This window comes from Lissotriton vulgaris, chromosome 6 (assembly GCF_964263255.1).
Source record: "Lissotriton vulgaris chromosome 6, aLisVul1.2, whole genome shotgun sequence".
NCBI lineage: Eukaryota > Metazoa > Chordata > Amphibia > Caudata > Salamandridae > Lissotriton > Lissotriton vulgaris.
In genome coordinates, this window is record NC_141694.1 from 179197814 (window position 1) to 179215186 (window position 17373).

At 45.2% G+C, this 17373-nt stretch overlaps 1 protein-coding gene across 1 annotated transcript in view; it reads right to left on the reverse strand.

Annotated features, from left to right (window-relative positions):
• Nucleotides 1–17373, reverse strand: part of LOC147706982 (cytochrome P450 2K1-like) — a 524195-nt gene that overhangs the window by 27052 nt on the left and 479770 nt on the right. The window contains exon 7 of the mRNA XM_086926210.1: nt 6372–6556. Within this exon, the coding sequence (XP_086782336.1) occupies nt 6372–6556 (185 nt within the window). The remainder of the gene's footprint in view (nt 1–6371; nt 6557–17373) is intronic.

Here is a 17373-nt window from a genome sequence, read left to right on the forward strand (position 1 = left end):
GAAGGTAATTCTTCTGTTCCTTGGGCTTTCCTGGTTGCTCCAAATGTGCCCCGACTACCCTCCAAAGGGTGAGTCCTTCAGACCTTGCTGGTTTACACCAAAGCCAATTTTTGCTTTCTGTGTAGGTTGCTGTTGCCAAGGCTTGTTGAATCCCATCTGGAATCCAACACTGTAGCACTTGACTTTGTGGGACAGCTTGAATCCAGCTCCTGGTTGTTGTTGACGCCTCCTGGTCCTCGCGGCTGAAGAGTCAAGCTTCACCTTCTTCACCTGTAAGCACCCGACATCGGTTGGCATCTTCACTTTGCCTTCCTGGTCACTGGCTAGTGACCCAGCTCCTGTCCCCTCTGCTTTCAGGTTCTTCTCGACTCCCATCCAGGCTTGAATCCATCTGGACACTTTCCACTTGGTCGCCTGCAGCACTTTTCAGCAGCTCGCCATAGAAAACAACGACGAAACATGACACGAAAAGACAACTATGCGCCCGGCTTCCCTGGGTGAGGTAACATGAGTACTCTGGTGCTCCCATGGGTATTGACTCTAGAACTGGTTAGTTCTAAAGGGGTTTGCTCCAAGTCCTCTTCTTAGTGTCCCTCCTTTGAAATTTTCCAACCGCGACTTTCCCCATAGAAATAAATGGTGATTCACGACTGTGTTTAGACACTGCACGCGTCCCCCATGGGTCCCCTGTGTCACTACCTTGGGTGGTTCCTGGTGGCCCCAGCTGCTCTACAGGCTCTAGACCTTGTATCTATGTCAGTCGTGGTTCTTATACCATTTTCTTAGTATATGGTTTGTGAGGCCCCTAGGGCTAAATGTATACTGTGCTAATTTACTGTGTGCTAAATAAGTTTAACCTGATGTACTTTTGCCTCTAGCCTCATAAAGAGACTAGAGGACTGTGTTTAGAATAAATACATATATTTTATATATATATATACCTGGTGTGGTTCTCCTTTCATTTGGTCATTCACGAGATTATAGACTGGTAAAACAAGCTGCTTTACACTCCTTCAAGACTTATCCTGACGGCTGCTCTCCACAGCTACCACTACGATAGCTTTGGTTAAAATGGGGCCAAAGCCAGACAGAAACCACCATTCCACGTCAGGGCAAGGAAGTCACCCGCCAAGATAACCCCTGCTCACCCCATTGGTAGCTTGGCGCAAGCAGTCAGGCTTATCCCGGAGTGAGGTGTAAAGTGTTTGCGCGTGACCCCAGCAACAACACCCAAGGCCCACCACAAAGGAAACTCCACACAAGGTTATACATAAAAATAGCCTTTGTATTATACCAAACACATTAGATAATAAACACACAATTTACACTGTGCCACTGGACCACTGTCAGGGATAGGCACTTTTAGAACTAGCACTTGGTAGAATTAGCACTTTGTAGGAATAACGCTTAGCACATAGCACATATAATAACTGTAGCATCAAATAGCAAATGTAGCACACAACCAGTAATCACTGGTAAAAGGTAAGTACCACCTACGCAATTCTAAACACCCTAGGCAAATATCACGCAGGGAACCATGAACTCACTAGCAGAACCTATATTAGGGAAAACAACCTCCTAAGCATACAAATACATTTAGAGGTATTGCAAAAAGCATCACATAATCACTTTAGGCAAGTATCACATTTGCGCAAAAATCCCATGAGACAAAAACATGCACACCACGCAAGGGCAAAACACATGAACTGAACCCCAGGCCAACTTGGCCTCTCTGGGGCTGAAATGCCCTGTGTCCAGCAAAGTCAGGGCAGGCTGCGCAGGCAGCCCCAGAGGATTGCGCAAAGCCTAAATGAAGCAGCTGCCCACTAAGTGCTTGGCAGCTGGAACTGAGCCTTCCACCAGTGTGCCTCCTGGCTCTGAATACCAATGGTGCCCAAAAACAACGCGGGAGCCTCGTAGGCTCGATAAAGGAGAAGCCCCCCTGGAGCCTCGTGGGCTTAACGAAAATGCTGCCCACTGGGGGAGAGGGCTGCTGCCAACCGGGGCCGCTCTACCCTCAGAAATGCCCCCAAATGTGGGGATTAAAGTTGGAGCCTCTCGGGCTCGAAATACAAAATGCCCCCTTCGTTGGTGTCCCGCTCTGGGGACTCGGACATTGAAGATGTGGCCCAAAACAAATATAGCACCCGCAGGAGAAGAGAGGTGGGCACCATCAATGTGCCCCAATGCCCCCCCTTTCCACAACACTGGCCCGAGGTTCTCCCACTTACCGGTGAGACTGCGGGGCTCCTCTGGTGGCCTGCAAGAGGCGGTTGGGGCTCTCTCACTCGGGAGAGCCTCACTGGGGAAGATGGACGCTTCTCTCTCTCTGGTCGGCTCCAGGTGGCTGCACGCCGGGAGCTCTGCGAGGAAACACGCACCTTCTCTGGGCACCTTGATCTCTGGGGTCCTGGGTGCAAGCGCCACCTCTTCCTGCTCGTCTTCCGCCTTCCTCTCCTGGAGCACGGGGTAGGGTCCCGTCGGCTTCCTGGTTCCAGCTAACTTCTCCTGCGGACACCGGAGCGTGGGGTGGGCTCCAGTTGACTTCCGGTTTTCCTCTCGTGCGAGGAGGCAATCACAGCGCGGCTCCCCGGATGACAACAGCGGCCCGGGCCGATGGCGTATGAACTTCTCGGGCAAAATACGGGGTAGGCTTCCAAGTTACGAACCCGGTCCCTGGCGGGGTAGGCACCCGCAAAATAACTAATAAAACGAGGTGGGCTCCCGTGAATGGAAAAATAACGAAAAATAGTGGCAATTCAGCAGGGTGGCCACCTGCTCTGAAATAAGCAGAAAGGGGGGATCCCCACGCTGGGGAATCCCTCAAGGTAGGGATCGCTGCACCACGGTGCTGCCCGCTATTTTGAGGGGGAGGCCAGCACTCCCCAGGCACTGGCAGGCGACCCAAGTCTACCTAGGTCCAGGGACAAAGTCCAAAAAGAAATGAAGGCCAGGGGGGACAAAGGCTGGGCCCAGGGGCCAGCTCACAGGGCGCTCCAGGCAGGGAGGCAGTCACCAGTGGTGGTCCTCCTGGCGCCCAGCAGCAGCAGGCCCCCCTCAAGCTAGGATCCAGGGAAAGAACATTTTTCCAGGGGTCACAGCCCCCTTTTTATACACATAAATCCTTTGTCTGTGTCTGCAGGGTGGGGGAAAACCAGATGCAGCTGGTTTTTGAGCACTCTGTTGTGCTCAGCCCCTCTCAATATTCACTGGCCAGGCTAGGTTCATCAGTCGCACTACAGGGGGCGGAGTCAGAATTGTATGGGGAAAGCCCCGCCCTATTCAGGTCCCAGGTGCACTCCTTCCACCCATCTGGCTGTCAATCTCTCTATTCACCACGGGGGAAGACACATCCTGACTCCTGGGGCCAGGCTCATCAGCCTGCTCCAGCCAATCACAAGCCATTTTACCTTTATTACACAGACATGCCAACTTCTAGTAGTGGCACTTTCACATTAGACACATTAACGCCGCATGCATCATTGTGCAGCATTTAATCACACGAGTCCGCACATACCAAACTCTCCCCTGCACTCCCCACGCATGGGGAACTACCAGGGACATACATTCCCCATGCATTCCTATGGGAGGTCAGACCAACCTTACCACGAGCACACACTTTCCCTGGGACACAGTGGTAAAGTGCGCAGAAGCCAAAAATCACTAACACCAGGTCACAATTAAAAGCAAAAAGTTCATTGGTGAACCTGCCAGAAGGGCCAAGTCCAACAGCTTTCTATAAGGTTGCCTTTAACCTACCATCAATAAGGGGTCATTTGGACTGGTTCAAGGTGCCCACTAGAATAGTGGACAGCATATGCCAGGTCAACTTCTCACACATTTCACTTAGACGCCAACACAGATGCTGTTCAATGTCAGCGGTTCTACAGCCTGGGTGGTCCAACAACACCACTGTGTGCGATTCGACAACAACGCATTGGCTGTATCTCAGTTCAAAAGACTGACACATCGTACCCTCAGTGTCAACACTTTGCTCCATCCAAGGTACTTTCTCAGCTGCCCTGCATGGGTCCTATAGTTGACCTTCCCTCCATTGTGGTTGGCCTCCACTGCGGATTTACTCCGGTGCCTCACAACCTCAAGTAACGTTTTTGTCGCTAGTGACCTCTAAGCATGGTTTTACATTTAATTTTTAAAAATTCACATCTTGACTTCTACTGATTGTATGTTTTTGATCTTCACTTACTCAGATAAATATTCTCTATGTTTCTTTACCTGTGTGGGGTCTTTTTGTGGTGTATTAATTCTATTACTGTGTGTGTGTGTTGCACAAATATTTTACACATGACCTCTTTAGATAAGCCCTGGCTATCTTTTAGTTTCTATTTAGCTTACCCTGGCTAGAGTGGTGGTTCTTGCCTGGCTTGTGTGCAAACCTCAGTCAACCAGGAATCCAACTTCTATCACCTTCTATGACACTTTGTAATTACACCTTTTTGACTGTTTCTGAATTTAAAATACCGGGAACCAGATGACAGTGTTGAAAAAATGATTCTTTAGTCAGACGATGTGTGGCTATGGATGAGCCATAACAGGTGGATCAGTTTTGGAGTGTTTCCCATTATATTCGCAAGAGCGGGCAATAGTTTTTTTCAAGTGTAAGGAAAGGGTACTTAACTTACAGAAGATTGCTATTTGAGTTTACAAAGTCTTTGTGGAGGATATTACCAGGTTCAATTGGTGGACTATTCAAGAGCGGTCCTCTGGAAGTGGATAACGTAGGAATAAAAGCAATTGAATTCTCTGAGTACTGGAAGGAGGTTCACTCTGTAATGAACACTGGGCAAAATTAGATATTAAGTTGTTTCTGGAAAGGCATTGGAGCACTAAGATATTTAGGGAGTGACATTAAATTAGAATATGTATTGCATATGTCTGAATGCCAATGGGCTGAATATTCAAAGATCTGAATATTTGAACGAATTACCTTTAATAATGCAGGATACAGGGTTTTCTTCCAAAAGTTGGCCATATTTCAAATGCATTATTACATCTTTATAAAGATATTCCTCAATGTTACGCCTCACCTAGGAAGGTGTATAATTTTGTCACCTTCCCAGGTTTTCTAGTCTAAGTAATTGAGCAATGCACCAAAAACCATGGTGGATCTGTGGGAACACCCACGCTTCACCAATGGAACGCCTTCCCAACATAGAGTAACTCAAGGCAGCGACTTGCATTGCCTAGCTTTAGTCCACATTTACGATTTAATGCAGAGCCATGCAAAGTGGCTCTGTGTGTCATAGTAAATCTGAATTAAAGGTGTGCGTTGCCTTATGTCACCTTGTGTAATGCAACGTCGCTGCAAGCCCTTGATAAATCTGGGCCAGTGTGTCTTAAGAGTGTCTACTGTACTCACGGTTGCAGCGCTTACACCTCAGCCCTGTACAAACACCTTACCTTTGACCTATTTCTCTCCAAAACCAGTGCTAAGGACTGCAAACTAGGGGTCAGGTTAACTAATCTTTTATGCAATGCAATGCAGCAAGGCAACTTGCTGTGCTGTGTTGCATGAAAGGGATGCACTTGTGCTCTCTCATTGTGCTGCGGACCACAGGCAGCATAGGGCAAATGAAGGCACCCTCGCACCATGGTACAAGGATGCCTATGCTAGGTGCAGAATTGTTTTTGGGCAGAAGGAACACCTTCCTGCACAAAAAAAATCCTTGGGAACATATTCCTCTTTTCATGTGTGCTGCACTCGATTTCCGAGCAAACCCAGGATTACTGACATAATATACCCCATTTTATCTACTTCATATATTTAGTGCACAGCAATAGAACATAGGGAAGGGTCTATAACCAGTGCTCAAAGACTACTCTCCCATGTAAAAGAAGCAATGGAGGAAGCTACAGAAGAAAAAGTTCTACCGAAATATGTTTTTTTTTCACTCTACAGTTTCATGTGACACTACAGGGAACTCAGGCATGTATTGTTGGGAACACTTATGTCATTTAGAAACCCTCATTGGAAAACAACCACAAGCTGGTATCAACAAGTGGTAGTTGTCCAACAAGAGGCTAGTTCTTTAAGACTTCTCCTGGATCCTTCATCTCTCACGGGGCGGATGCCTTATGCTTAGACTTCTCTGGTCAATGGTGGAATAGCACAATATTTCTCCTTTGACACTTATTTCTATAGTCGAATTTGAGTGGTGGCCTACACCTAACCAATGAACCACTCGAACTATGTATGTACTGAAAGCAAAGACACATGTTCACAACACTAAATTCCATCTTTTTGATGCAGTCTCACGTATATCCATCTTGGTAAGCATAAAATCATTCACAAACACAGTATAAATATTAGTCCTTTTTTAATACAAAGCAAATTATGAATGAATTGTTACCTTTGGTAAGAAATACCCCTTGAAATTGACATCCACTGTGGTTTCACGTGGCAGACTTAATGGCACAATATTGCCAAATCTCTGCACCTCATGTAGCACTGCATCTGTGTAGGGCATAAGCTTTCGATGTCCAGAGGTAGGCTGCTGTGAACCTACTACTCTTTCAATCTCTTCCTGGACATTTCCTGAGTGAAAACAGCAACATGTTGTGTTACAGATATCAGCAAAAACGTCCCATTTATCACTAATCTAATGCAGAATGTTACCTTATGTGGGTTTTGCAATTCTCACTTTATGGAACAGATATGAACATATCATTCTCTAACATTATATAGTTTCATATTACAAAGCAACAGCATATGTATCTGTATGTACATTAGGGAAATATGATAAATGAAACAGTTTCATCTATGACTGTGGGCTCAGGGACTTTCAAGAACACAATGGCTTAATTCCCACTCATATGTTGGAGCAATATTTAGACTAGCTTTGCATAGTAGGTCATACAAAGTGTATCTCTGAGGTTCAATGATAAACAGTTTTGGGTAATGCCATTGGCCATCTCAGTTGCAACAAATCTGAATGTAGTTGTCATCAATTAAAAAAAATATTATATGTATATATCAAATCATAAAGCTTAATTTCGACATTGATGTAATAAAAACACATACAACAAAACATTCATAATTTAGCAAATGGATAAAACTTACAAGACTAGCTGTATCAGTGTGTACAATTATACTTCCATCTAGAGAGACGATCTTGTAATATATATATATATATATATATATATATATATATATATATATATATATATATATACATATATATGTGTGTGTGTGTGTGTGTATATATATATATATGTGTATATATATACCCTCGAGGTGGTTCTCCCCGGTGTGACATCAGTTTGTAGAAAAAATGTCGAAAGTTGTCATATGCTATTACAGCAGCAATATTTTGCACATTTACATGATGTTTTTATATATGATGTTTTAAAATATTTATCGTATGAATTTATTTAGGGAAATACTTTTAAACTTTTTTTAAAACAGTATATTTATTGCTGCTTTTTTAAAAATAAGTATATGAACTTATGACGCTTGAATAGTATTTTGTCTATCTCGATGATGACGTGGATTACCCATTATGCACTGCCACTTTAAATTTCGTATTGTCACTCCAAAGCGCTGTCATGTGATCAAGGGTCGAGGAAGACCCGAAACGCGTCATGGCTATGGTGCGGGGGCGCTTTTTGCACTAAATAAAATTTGCACCTGAAATTTCTGGGTCCGCTGGCGTCCTTCTGCACGCTGCAAGGCTGACATCCTGAGTTATATATATAAATATATATCAACAAAACTCCTGACCGCTTTCGAAGCGGCGATACAGCAGGCGCGGACCTCTTCTCTGTCGGGTCGATTAGCTGGAAACTAAGACGCCATCCCACCATCTTTACAAAGTAGTGGAATTTTATTGAGCAAAAAGTGCAGAGCTAATGCTCTCCCTGACGTGTTTCGCTCTGTGGAAGGAGCTTGGTCACATGACACGCCCACAGCAAATGAGTCAATAAATAGAGTGAAAAGAGCTCTATCACCCATAAAAATAGGTATAAGTGCATAACAAAATCGATTGACATGACATAAATCGCATGGTTAAAATGCCACATGTATAAATAAATGTTGTGAGCCGCAAATATAAATCCCAACAAATGAAACCATAGTGCTTGAGTCATAATGTTGAAAAAATATACAATTTTTTTTGGGCCACAGATGTGCTTACCCAAAACAAAATATAAGGGTCACACAAAAAAAAGGGAGAAAATTCATGCATAGTGCATATGTATGTAGACGTATGGTTGAAATACATTATTAACCGTTGTTGTAGTACTTTATTCGATAAGAAGTTTATCATAAAAGTAAGTACAATTTCATTTATAAGATATTAAAAGCATTTATAAAATATTAGAAATACAGAGTGGATATATACAATTAAAAAGAAACCCTATGACATAAAATGCAGTGAAAGGCTTCCCTTGATCAACCAGATTAATTAGTCGTTGTTTACTAGCTCATTTTCAGCTGGATAAGTTTTGAACGAATCTGCCAGGCTCTTCCCAAGTACTTTGCTAATCCACAGATGACCATCATAGAGGTTGTGTCCGTTCTCAAAATCCGAAGGGCCATCATGCAATGTCTCACTCCTAGTTCCCTGCATACAGGTTTCAGCCATTTCTTTCTGGCTCCCCTATATGCACTGCAAGCAAACAGAAAGTGTGCTAGGGACTCAGTGGGATTGGTACATCCTGGGCAAGAAGCTTGGTGGTACACGGAAGATTTCCAGCATCTGGTGAAATCGTTCAGCGGGAGTGTCCCATACCTCAGTTTTAGGTAGAGGGTTCTATCACTAGGTGTTTTAATGAAGTCTAAAAAAGGTTCCAGCTTCTTCTCCGGTTTATGTTCTAGAAACTGGTCAGTTAGAGTGCCCCACCTAGTGTCTTTTAGATCCTTGCCTTGCACCCAACCCCAATACATTTTCTTGACTGTTTCTTTCGGTGGGGGGGACTGGGATAGCCACGCTTGGCTCAGCCCTAGATTGTTAACCACCTCCTTCAGTTTGTTCAGCCATAGAATTTCCTTTGATCCATTCAAATTGATTAGTTCATCGAGTACTGCAGCATAGCTTGCCAACTCTGGTGTCCTTCTTAGACGCACCCAGTACAACAGTGGGCGAATATAAACTATGTCTTTAATGGATCGCCGCCCCATGTCGTGTAGGAGTGGTTTTAAAGGGGTAGACAGTGGAAGGCCAACTAGATCTCTTAGAAACTTGTTCTCTGCTTTTACTAGGTCTGCAGTTTTATCAAAACCCCATAATTCAGACCCATATACTGCAGCAGCCAGAGCCTTCCCATCGTAAACAGCTAAAGCGGGAGCAATGGGTCTGCTGTAGGATGCTCGATGATCTCTTGAAATGGCCCCTGACACTCTTTTGAGGTTTAAAAGCATTTTGGCTACATGGGTGTCCCATTTCATTCTTTGATTGACCCTTACTCCTAGATAGTCAAAAGCATCCACCTCCTCAAGCAAGGTTCCGTTAAGGGTGACGTTGATCTTTCTGGTTTTTTTTGTGCGGGATAGTACCATCAGTTTGGTTTTGGTTGTGTTGATGGTTAAGCCTCGTTCTTCGCAGAACAGATGGAACCTGTCTAGGAGTTTCTGGAGGCCAGAGGGGGTTTTAGACATCAGGAGGGTGTCGTCCGCGAAAAGGAGGGTTGGTGTTTTTTCTACCGCCAGGACTGGGGCATCGGCTGGCATCTCTCTCAAATGGTCTGCCACCCCATTTATAAAGAGAGAGAAAAGAGTTGGGGCCATCGCACAGCCCTGACGGACCCCCCTGTTCACTGGTATCCTCCCGGTCAGTTCGCCCTGACCCCCCCATCTTATTCTTGCATAAGTGCCCTCATGTAGTCTTTTTATCAGCTCCAGGAGATATTGTGGGAGACCCATGGCCCGGAGCACTTCCCACAATTTGGCACGGGGCACAAGATCGAAGGCGGTTTTGAGGTCTATGAAGGCCAGATATAATGAGCCTTTCCCGATGGAAACAGTTTTCCAGTATGTTGCAGCAAATCTGAAGACCTGGTCCATTGTTCCCACCTTACGTCTGAACCCTGCTTGTAAGTGTGTTAAAATATTTCCCTCCTCTAGCCAGGACACCATTCTGGAAATGAGGACCCTGCCAACCACCTTCTGAATTACATCAATCAGACTTATAGGTCTGTAGTTGGCAGGGTCCTCTTTGGCCCCCTTTTGTATATTGTAACCACTTCTGCCCCTTTCCATGACTCGGGGACTGGGTGGCCCTGGACAAGAAGGTTCATCAAAAGTAGGATGAAATTAGCCCATAAGGTGGGTTCATGTAGGAGTAAGTCACCTGGCAGGCCGTCCGGGCCAGCAGCCTTCCCAGGCGCTATATTATTAATGGCCATTTGGACCTCTGTTAGTGTAAAAGGGTCTACTGCGTTGTGGGGTATATACTCAGATTCTAATACTGGTTCTTCATCTAGTGTCTGCTCTGTAACAGCCTCACAGCAATAGAGATGTAAAAAATGGGAATGCCATTGCTGTTCGGTTATATGATTTGGGACGGGCTCTTTTCCCCTTCTATTAAGTTTATTTATTAAGTCCCAAAATAGCGTAGAATCCTTTTCATAGGCCGCTTTTTTTAGTTCCTGCCAGTGGTCTTCCTCCCAGACACGTTTAGCTAAATCGATGGTTCTATTATAATCTTTTCTGGCCATCCTTACTGCTGTGGAATCTTTTTTCAGGAGAGCCAATGAGATAGCCTTTCGCTTTTCTCTGCAGTTGGCTGTAAACCATAAATTACCACTTTTAGCTGGTTTATTTTTGTGTCCTCTGGAAGATTTAACCTTAAAATATGAACTTATATTTAGTATTAATTCCCCATAAACTCCACTTAAATCTGTTTCAACTCCTTTATCCTGCACAGTAAGGAGCGTTGTTAGTTCCGCACTCTTTAATTTAATCAGGTTACCTATATTGGTCAGGATGTTCTCTTGGCAAGCCACCTTTTCCCATTTTAACCTACGGTTGGAGTTTGTTGGGACTACTTCTTTGGTGAGGAAGAGGTCGTTTGACTTCCTCTTATAGTCCCATTTAATTTCCAAACAGAGAGGGTTATGGTCACTGTCCGGCATCTGCTTAACCTCCATATCTACCACATTCCCCCATAATTTTATGTCCAGAAGGATGTAGTCAATGCGCGAGGGGCCATTTAGTCTGTTAAAGGTCATGGCCCCATCAGGATCCGAGGGTGTTCTACCATTTAATGCACGGAGGTTATATTCCAATGTTAGAGCATTAATTTGTAATGCCCTAGCTGACCATCTCTTAATTGGTCTTAAGGTCAATGCTGGAATAGAGTGTTTCAGATCTTGTTCGTTAGACCCTACTAGATCTTCCTCACTTAATGGTTCGTACGTGCAGTTCAAGTCACCTCCCACAATTATATTTGATCGAGGGGCTATGTTTGATAAGGCCAGTTCTAAGGATGCTATTGTGGCCGAATGTTTAGCCCCCGGGGACCCTCTTGCATATACATTGAACAGCTCTACTCTATTGCCATTCAAGGGTCCTTTGAAGGATAGATGTAAGATATCTTCAGAGTTGGTAGAATGAACAGTGATATCCCAATTCAGTGATATCTTTACCCATATATGGAGACCCCCCGAGGGGCGTCCCTTCCCTTGACTTACTGCAGGGATGAAGAAAGTAGAGTACCCCGTTTTATGCAGTCCTGTTGTGCACCATGTCTCCTGGAACATACAGACCTCATAGTTATCAATGAATTTATTCCATTCTGGAATGGCCAATTTCTTTTTGAGGCCTGCAATGTTCCAGGAGAGCAACCGGATCACCTCTGGGTCTCCTTCCCCTCTCTTGTTTAGCTCCCTGTTCTCCTGGTTCAGAAGGTCACCAGGAGACAAGCTAGGGAGATTATTGGTTGTATTATGGGTATTTTCCAGAGCATCTATATTAGGAAAAGATTCCATAGGGGTACTTTCATTTACTTTGAATAGTCAGTCTACTTTATTTAGACCCGAAAGATCATTATCCCCCGCTGTAGACCATGAGGGCAGGGGTCTAATCTGTATGTTGGATTGTTTAGGGGGACAAGTCCGAAACTCAAGGGCCACCAAGTTCTCTGCCAGTGCTTCATCACACAGTTGTATTTCTATACAATCTGTGTGCGAACTATGAAATGACAGTCTTCTGACAAAAATCAGATCCTCCCTTATAATAGATCTACATCCCCTGACATGACGGAGCCAATGGATCACTTTATTTTGGATAGATTCTCTGGATTCATACACAGAGTTCGGGTTGATTTTTGGGACCCCAGTCATGTATACTATTGCTTTGGAGTTTCTTTTAGCATTATCTAACAGGGGGGTGTTTGGGGCAACCCTAGGTACCCCATTGCCAACTGTACTAGTAACCTTGCGAGGTTGTGTACCTGGATGTGCAGATCTGTTGCCATGTGCTATGCCCCGTGTTTTTATAGTTTCAGCATATGACCTGGAGCTAAGAGTATGCTGTCCAGCTGGTGAGTCCCTAACATGAGATTTTTGGTGCAAAAGCCCTTTCTCTATGAGCCCTACATCTAGTTGTTTACCGGGAATTAAAGGGTCAGTTGGGGTACACGGTGTTGAGACCATTACAGGTGTACTGATTTGTGAGGATTTTGCCCTATCAGTGTTACCCTTCTGGGATAATTTTTCCAGCATTTTTGTTATGGAGAGCATATCTCTCTCTAATTTATCTAGTTTTTTTAAGAGAGCTCTATTAAGGATTAAACATTTCGGGCAGCCCTCACAGACATCCGCATTTGGTTCCTTTGCCTTAACACCCCTCTCAATTGTTTGAGCAATCACTTCTAGAGCATCTCCTGATTCCCCTTCTAAAACAGCAAATCTATTAACACAGTTGATAGTTATCCCCCCTATGTTCTCCTGTAATTCGTGGGCGGGGGATTCTAGAGTAGCACTAGGTAGATTGGACTCCTTAGATGGCTCTAACTGGGCCAGCTTGGTAGAACTATCTGGTGGTGGTTTGTGTACTTCACAGACTGGTGGAATATATGGGGACTTTTTGTTAAAAATAGCTGGGATCACTTTCCCTCGCTGTTGTTTTAAAACATCTGCAAGTGGGTCAGGGTCGAGATTTTGCGCCTGGTGAGTACTTGGATTTCCTGTCAGGATTTCCTCACATTCGCTGACGATTGATTCAATTCTTGTCAGGGTGCAGTTAGAACCAGGAGGCGTGACCTTTTTTGCTTTTTTCCCCTTCTTAGGGTGGGACGGCTGGGCTCCACCTTCCATAGTTTTTCTCTTACCCATTGCTTATGCAGAATGGTTGCTAAGGTCTATCCAAGTAATTACTTCTCCGACACTCAGGTTCTACAGGAAAGGGTAGCGCCAGAAAGCGTCTTTAGTATTCTTTCAGTTTAGATATTCCCCTTTTCCCCACAGTACCTTTTAATCCTTGGTGCAGAGTCCTCAGGATCCAGATGTTAGGGAGATGTCCCTGCCCTGCCTCTTCCTGTCTCGGACGGGCGCGGGACGGGCCCGCCCTTGGCCCGGGCTTCGCCCGGGCACGCCCGCGCGCGTCCCGCGCTGCGGGAGGTGCCTCGGTCTTTTTGAGCGCCTCCGGGCGCTTGGCCGAGCCGAGCGTCACACGCGCCCCACTGCCTGCCGGGAATTGAAGTCCTCCGGCGGCGGCGGCCCGAGCGCGATCTTCTTGGGGGCTTTGCCTGCCCCAGTCACCCCAGCACAGGATTATTGGCAGCTGTTGGTGGTGTCCCGCGCTGCGGGAGGTGCCTCGGTCTTTTTGAGCGCCTCCGGGCGCTTGGCCGAGCCGAGCGTCACACGCGCCCCACTGCCTGCCGGGAATTGAAGTCCTCCGGCGGCGGCGGCCCGAGCGCGATCTTCTTGGGGGCTTTGCCTGCCCCAGTCACCCCAGCACAGGATTATTGGCAGCTGTTGGTGGTGTCCCGCGCTGCGGGAGGTGCCTCGGTCTTTTTGAGCGCCTCCGGGCGCTTGGCCGAGCCGAGCGTCACACGCGCCCCACTGCCTGCCGGGAATTGAAGTCCTCCGGCGGCGGCGGCCCGAGCGCGATCTTCTTGGGGGCTTTGCCTGCCCCAGTCACCCCAGCACAGGATTATTGGCAGCTGTTGGTGGTGTCCCGTACATTATTAAGAATTGATGTATTATAATTTCCACAAAAAAGTTAATCAAATATAATCAAAATTTACGAAATGCTTGAATTCATTTAGAAATACTTTTGATACAATTTTTTTTCTGTTTTACTCAATCAATGTACTCAAAGTACTCAAATATATTTAACCGGTACCTGGTCGACCGATTATTTCGGCCATTGGTGGAATGGTGATATATATCACAGCACGTATCAACAAATCACAGTTGAAAGGATGGCATGCACGCTGGTATCCGATTTTGTGAATTTATTATTGCAAACCCCCCTCACCCCAGACAGACGCGTTTCGCTATGCAAGCTTCCTCAGTGTCAGTTTGTGTTCGTAATCAATCGCCATTTTAAACCCCACCAATCATTGGTTAGTTCATCAACATAGAAGATGGTATACATGGTGAAAGCGGTGGCCATCTCAAAATGTCTAAACCTCCATCTAATACATTGGTTTTAAATGGCGAATAATAAAGTGCTTAAGTGCTTGCTATTAAAAACATTTCATTATTCAAGTACATTCCAATGAGAAATTATTCATATGTGTTCATGAACAAAATTAACACGACATTGATTGTACATTCCTTGATTATAAGGGGTGTATCCCCCATGTACAGTCTTTTGCAATTTCTAATTCAGAATTAGGTCATTAACAAATTCATCATATGAGTTGCGTATATAGATGATATATTGCTGCTCCTTGGCCTCCTCACCATCCAACAAGGAAAAGGCACTCACGGGGCAAGTTCACAAACAAATAAATTGCCCCTGTGAGTGCCGTTTTCTTGTTGGATGGTGACAAGGCCAAGGAGCAGCCATGTTGAATATGCAGGTATTTGTGTAAGTCATAAACTTACACAAGTGATAAGTTTATCTTAGTGAATCAGGCCCTGTGTGATTATGGGAATGTTCAAGACCTTCCACTAATTGAGTGTGAATTTAATCTTATTCAAGTTCCCACAAAGATAGTGTGTGAATATAATGGTCAAATCTCCCCCACAGATAGTTTGTGGTTAGTGGTATGTTCAAGACCCCACAGAGATAGTATGTGGTTACTGGGATGTTCAAGCAGCAACAAAGATAGTGTGTGTTTATTATTATGTTCAAGTCCCCACAGAGATAGTGTGCAACTATAGTAATGTCCAAGTTCCTAGAGTGACAGTGTTTAAAGATACTCTTCATGTCCTTACACAGATAACATATGAGGGTACAATTGTTCACATTCAAACAGGTATTATAGGCATAATCAACCATGCCCATACATAGGGGCTGATTATGATGGAGGATTTTCTGCATTCTCTGGGCCGGCAGAAGCCACCGCCGGCCCGGAGGATGCGGGAAATCCTTTGCGGAACCACCAAAGACCCACCGCCACATTAGGATGGCTGGTGGGTCCTGGTTTCAGTCCGCCGTTATTCCGCCGCGGTTGACTTACAACCATGGCGGAAAAGCTGCAACATGGCTGGCGGTGTCTATCAGACACCGCCAGCCATATTAGGATGGTGTAAAAGAGATGCTTTTCCATGGCGGCTTTTTCCCGGTGGAAAAGCATGTGGAACTTCACTGCGGGGGCCCGTTGCAGGCCCCCTGGTTGAAGGGGGGGGTGGGGGGTGCACATGGGGGGAATTGTGGTACCCCCTTGCATTTGTATGCAGTAATCGGCAAGTACCACATGGTGCCTGCCGCTTTCTGCATTCAAATGCAAAGTATACATTTTTACCATTGCGGCGGGTGCAGCTTGAAACCGCACCCACAGGAATGGTAAAAATAGAGGATGTGACCGCCAGGGTGGCGGTCACATCCTAATTGGACAGGAGGGAACTCCGCAGGCCATGCGGAGGTTCCATCCTCCTCTATGGTCGCGGACGGACTCAAGTCCGTCCGCGATCATAATGAGCCCCATAGTGTGTGATTATAGGAATGTTCAAGTCTTAAAAATGTTGTGTGTGAAGTAAAAGATGTTCAGGTCCCCACAGAGATAGTGTGTGATTATTGGAATGTTTAAGATCTCACGGAGATTGTTTGTGAAGGTAATCATGTTCAAGTTACAACAACAATTGTGTGTGAAGATTATGATGTTTAAGTGCCCACACAAATAGTGTGTTATTATAGGACTGCTCAAGAAGTCAGACAGATTGTGTGTGAAATTAATATTAAACAAGTCCCCACAAAGATAGTGTGTGAATAAAATGTTCAAATATTTTCATAAATAATGTGTGATTACTAACATTTTCAAGTCCTCACAGAGATAGTGTGTAGTTATAGGGATGGTCAGCCACTCTTGAGAAGTCTTCCTTGGCTGGCTGCAAATCTACAAACTCACCTGTTGTGGATGATCACAGTTCAGTGGGCATTCGAAGACTCTTTTTACCCAAGTTACATGCTTAAAGAGTCCAGAAGGCATATCATGCTGAAGGGAGCAGTGCACCTGTTTTGAATTAAACCAGAATTTCTATGTGGGCATGCAATAACTTGATAAGTACAAGTTAGTGAATAAGCTGGAGATAGCACAGCTCAGAAATAGGAGTGTTGTGTCGCTTCAGCAGCTACAGCAGGGGCTGTAGTTCTTTGTGCTTCTATTCTGTCTGCACCTGGGCAGACAAAATGTTGCCATTAACCTTTTGCATGCTCATGACGAGCTGAGCTCGTCATGAGGCACGGTGCTCCGGTGCTCATGACGAACTCAGCTCGTCATGGGCCGTGTAACGCTAAGATGTGGGGAGATTTCCCCTGCTGTGCTGAGCGTTCCACTGGAACCAAAGCACCTGTGATGAGCTGAGCTCGTCATGAGCACAGGAGCACTGTAGCTCATGACGAGCTCAGCTCGTCATGAGCATGCGGGCGCTGTGCGCCCCCCTCCCCCGCAGCACAGCGGGGGAATTACCCCCGCAGCGAAGGGGTTAATACAATAAAGGAATACAATAGAAAAGCAAACAGGAGAAAGGAAGAACAAAAGATAGGTAAAAAGAAAATGGAAAGAAATAAGGAATATTTAAAGGAAGGAAGGGTGAAAGGAAGGAAGATAGATGTATGAGTAGGTGGGTGAATTAATGGGTGGATAGATGAGTGGGTGAAAAGATGCATGGAATGAATGGATAGGTGGATGGATAAGTGAAAGGATGGCAGACTAAATGGATGGATGGATGAAAGAGCAAATAAAAGATGGATAAACATGTGAAAGGATGGCAGAGATAAGACATGAATGGCAGAGTAAA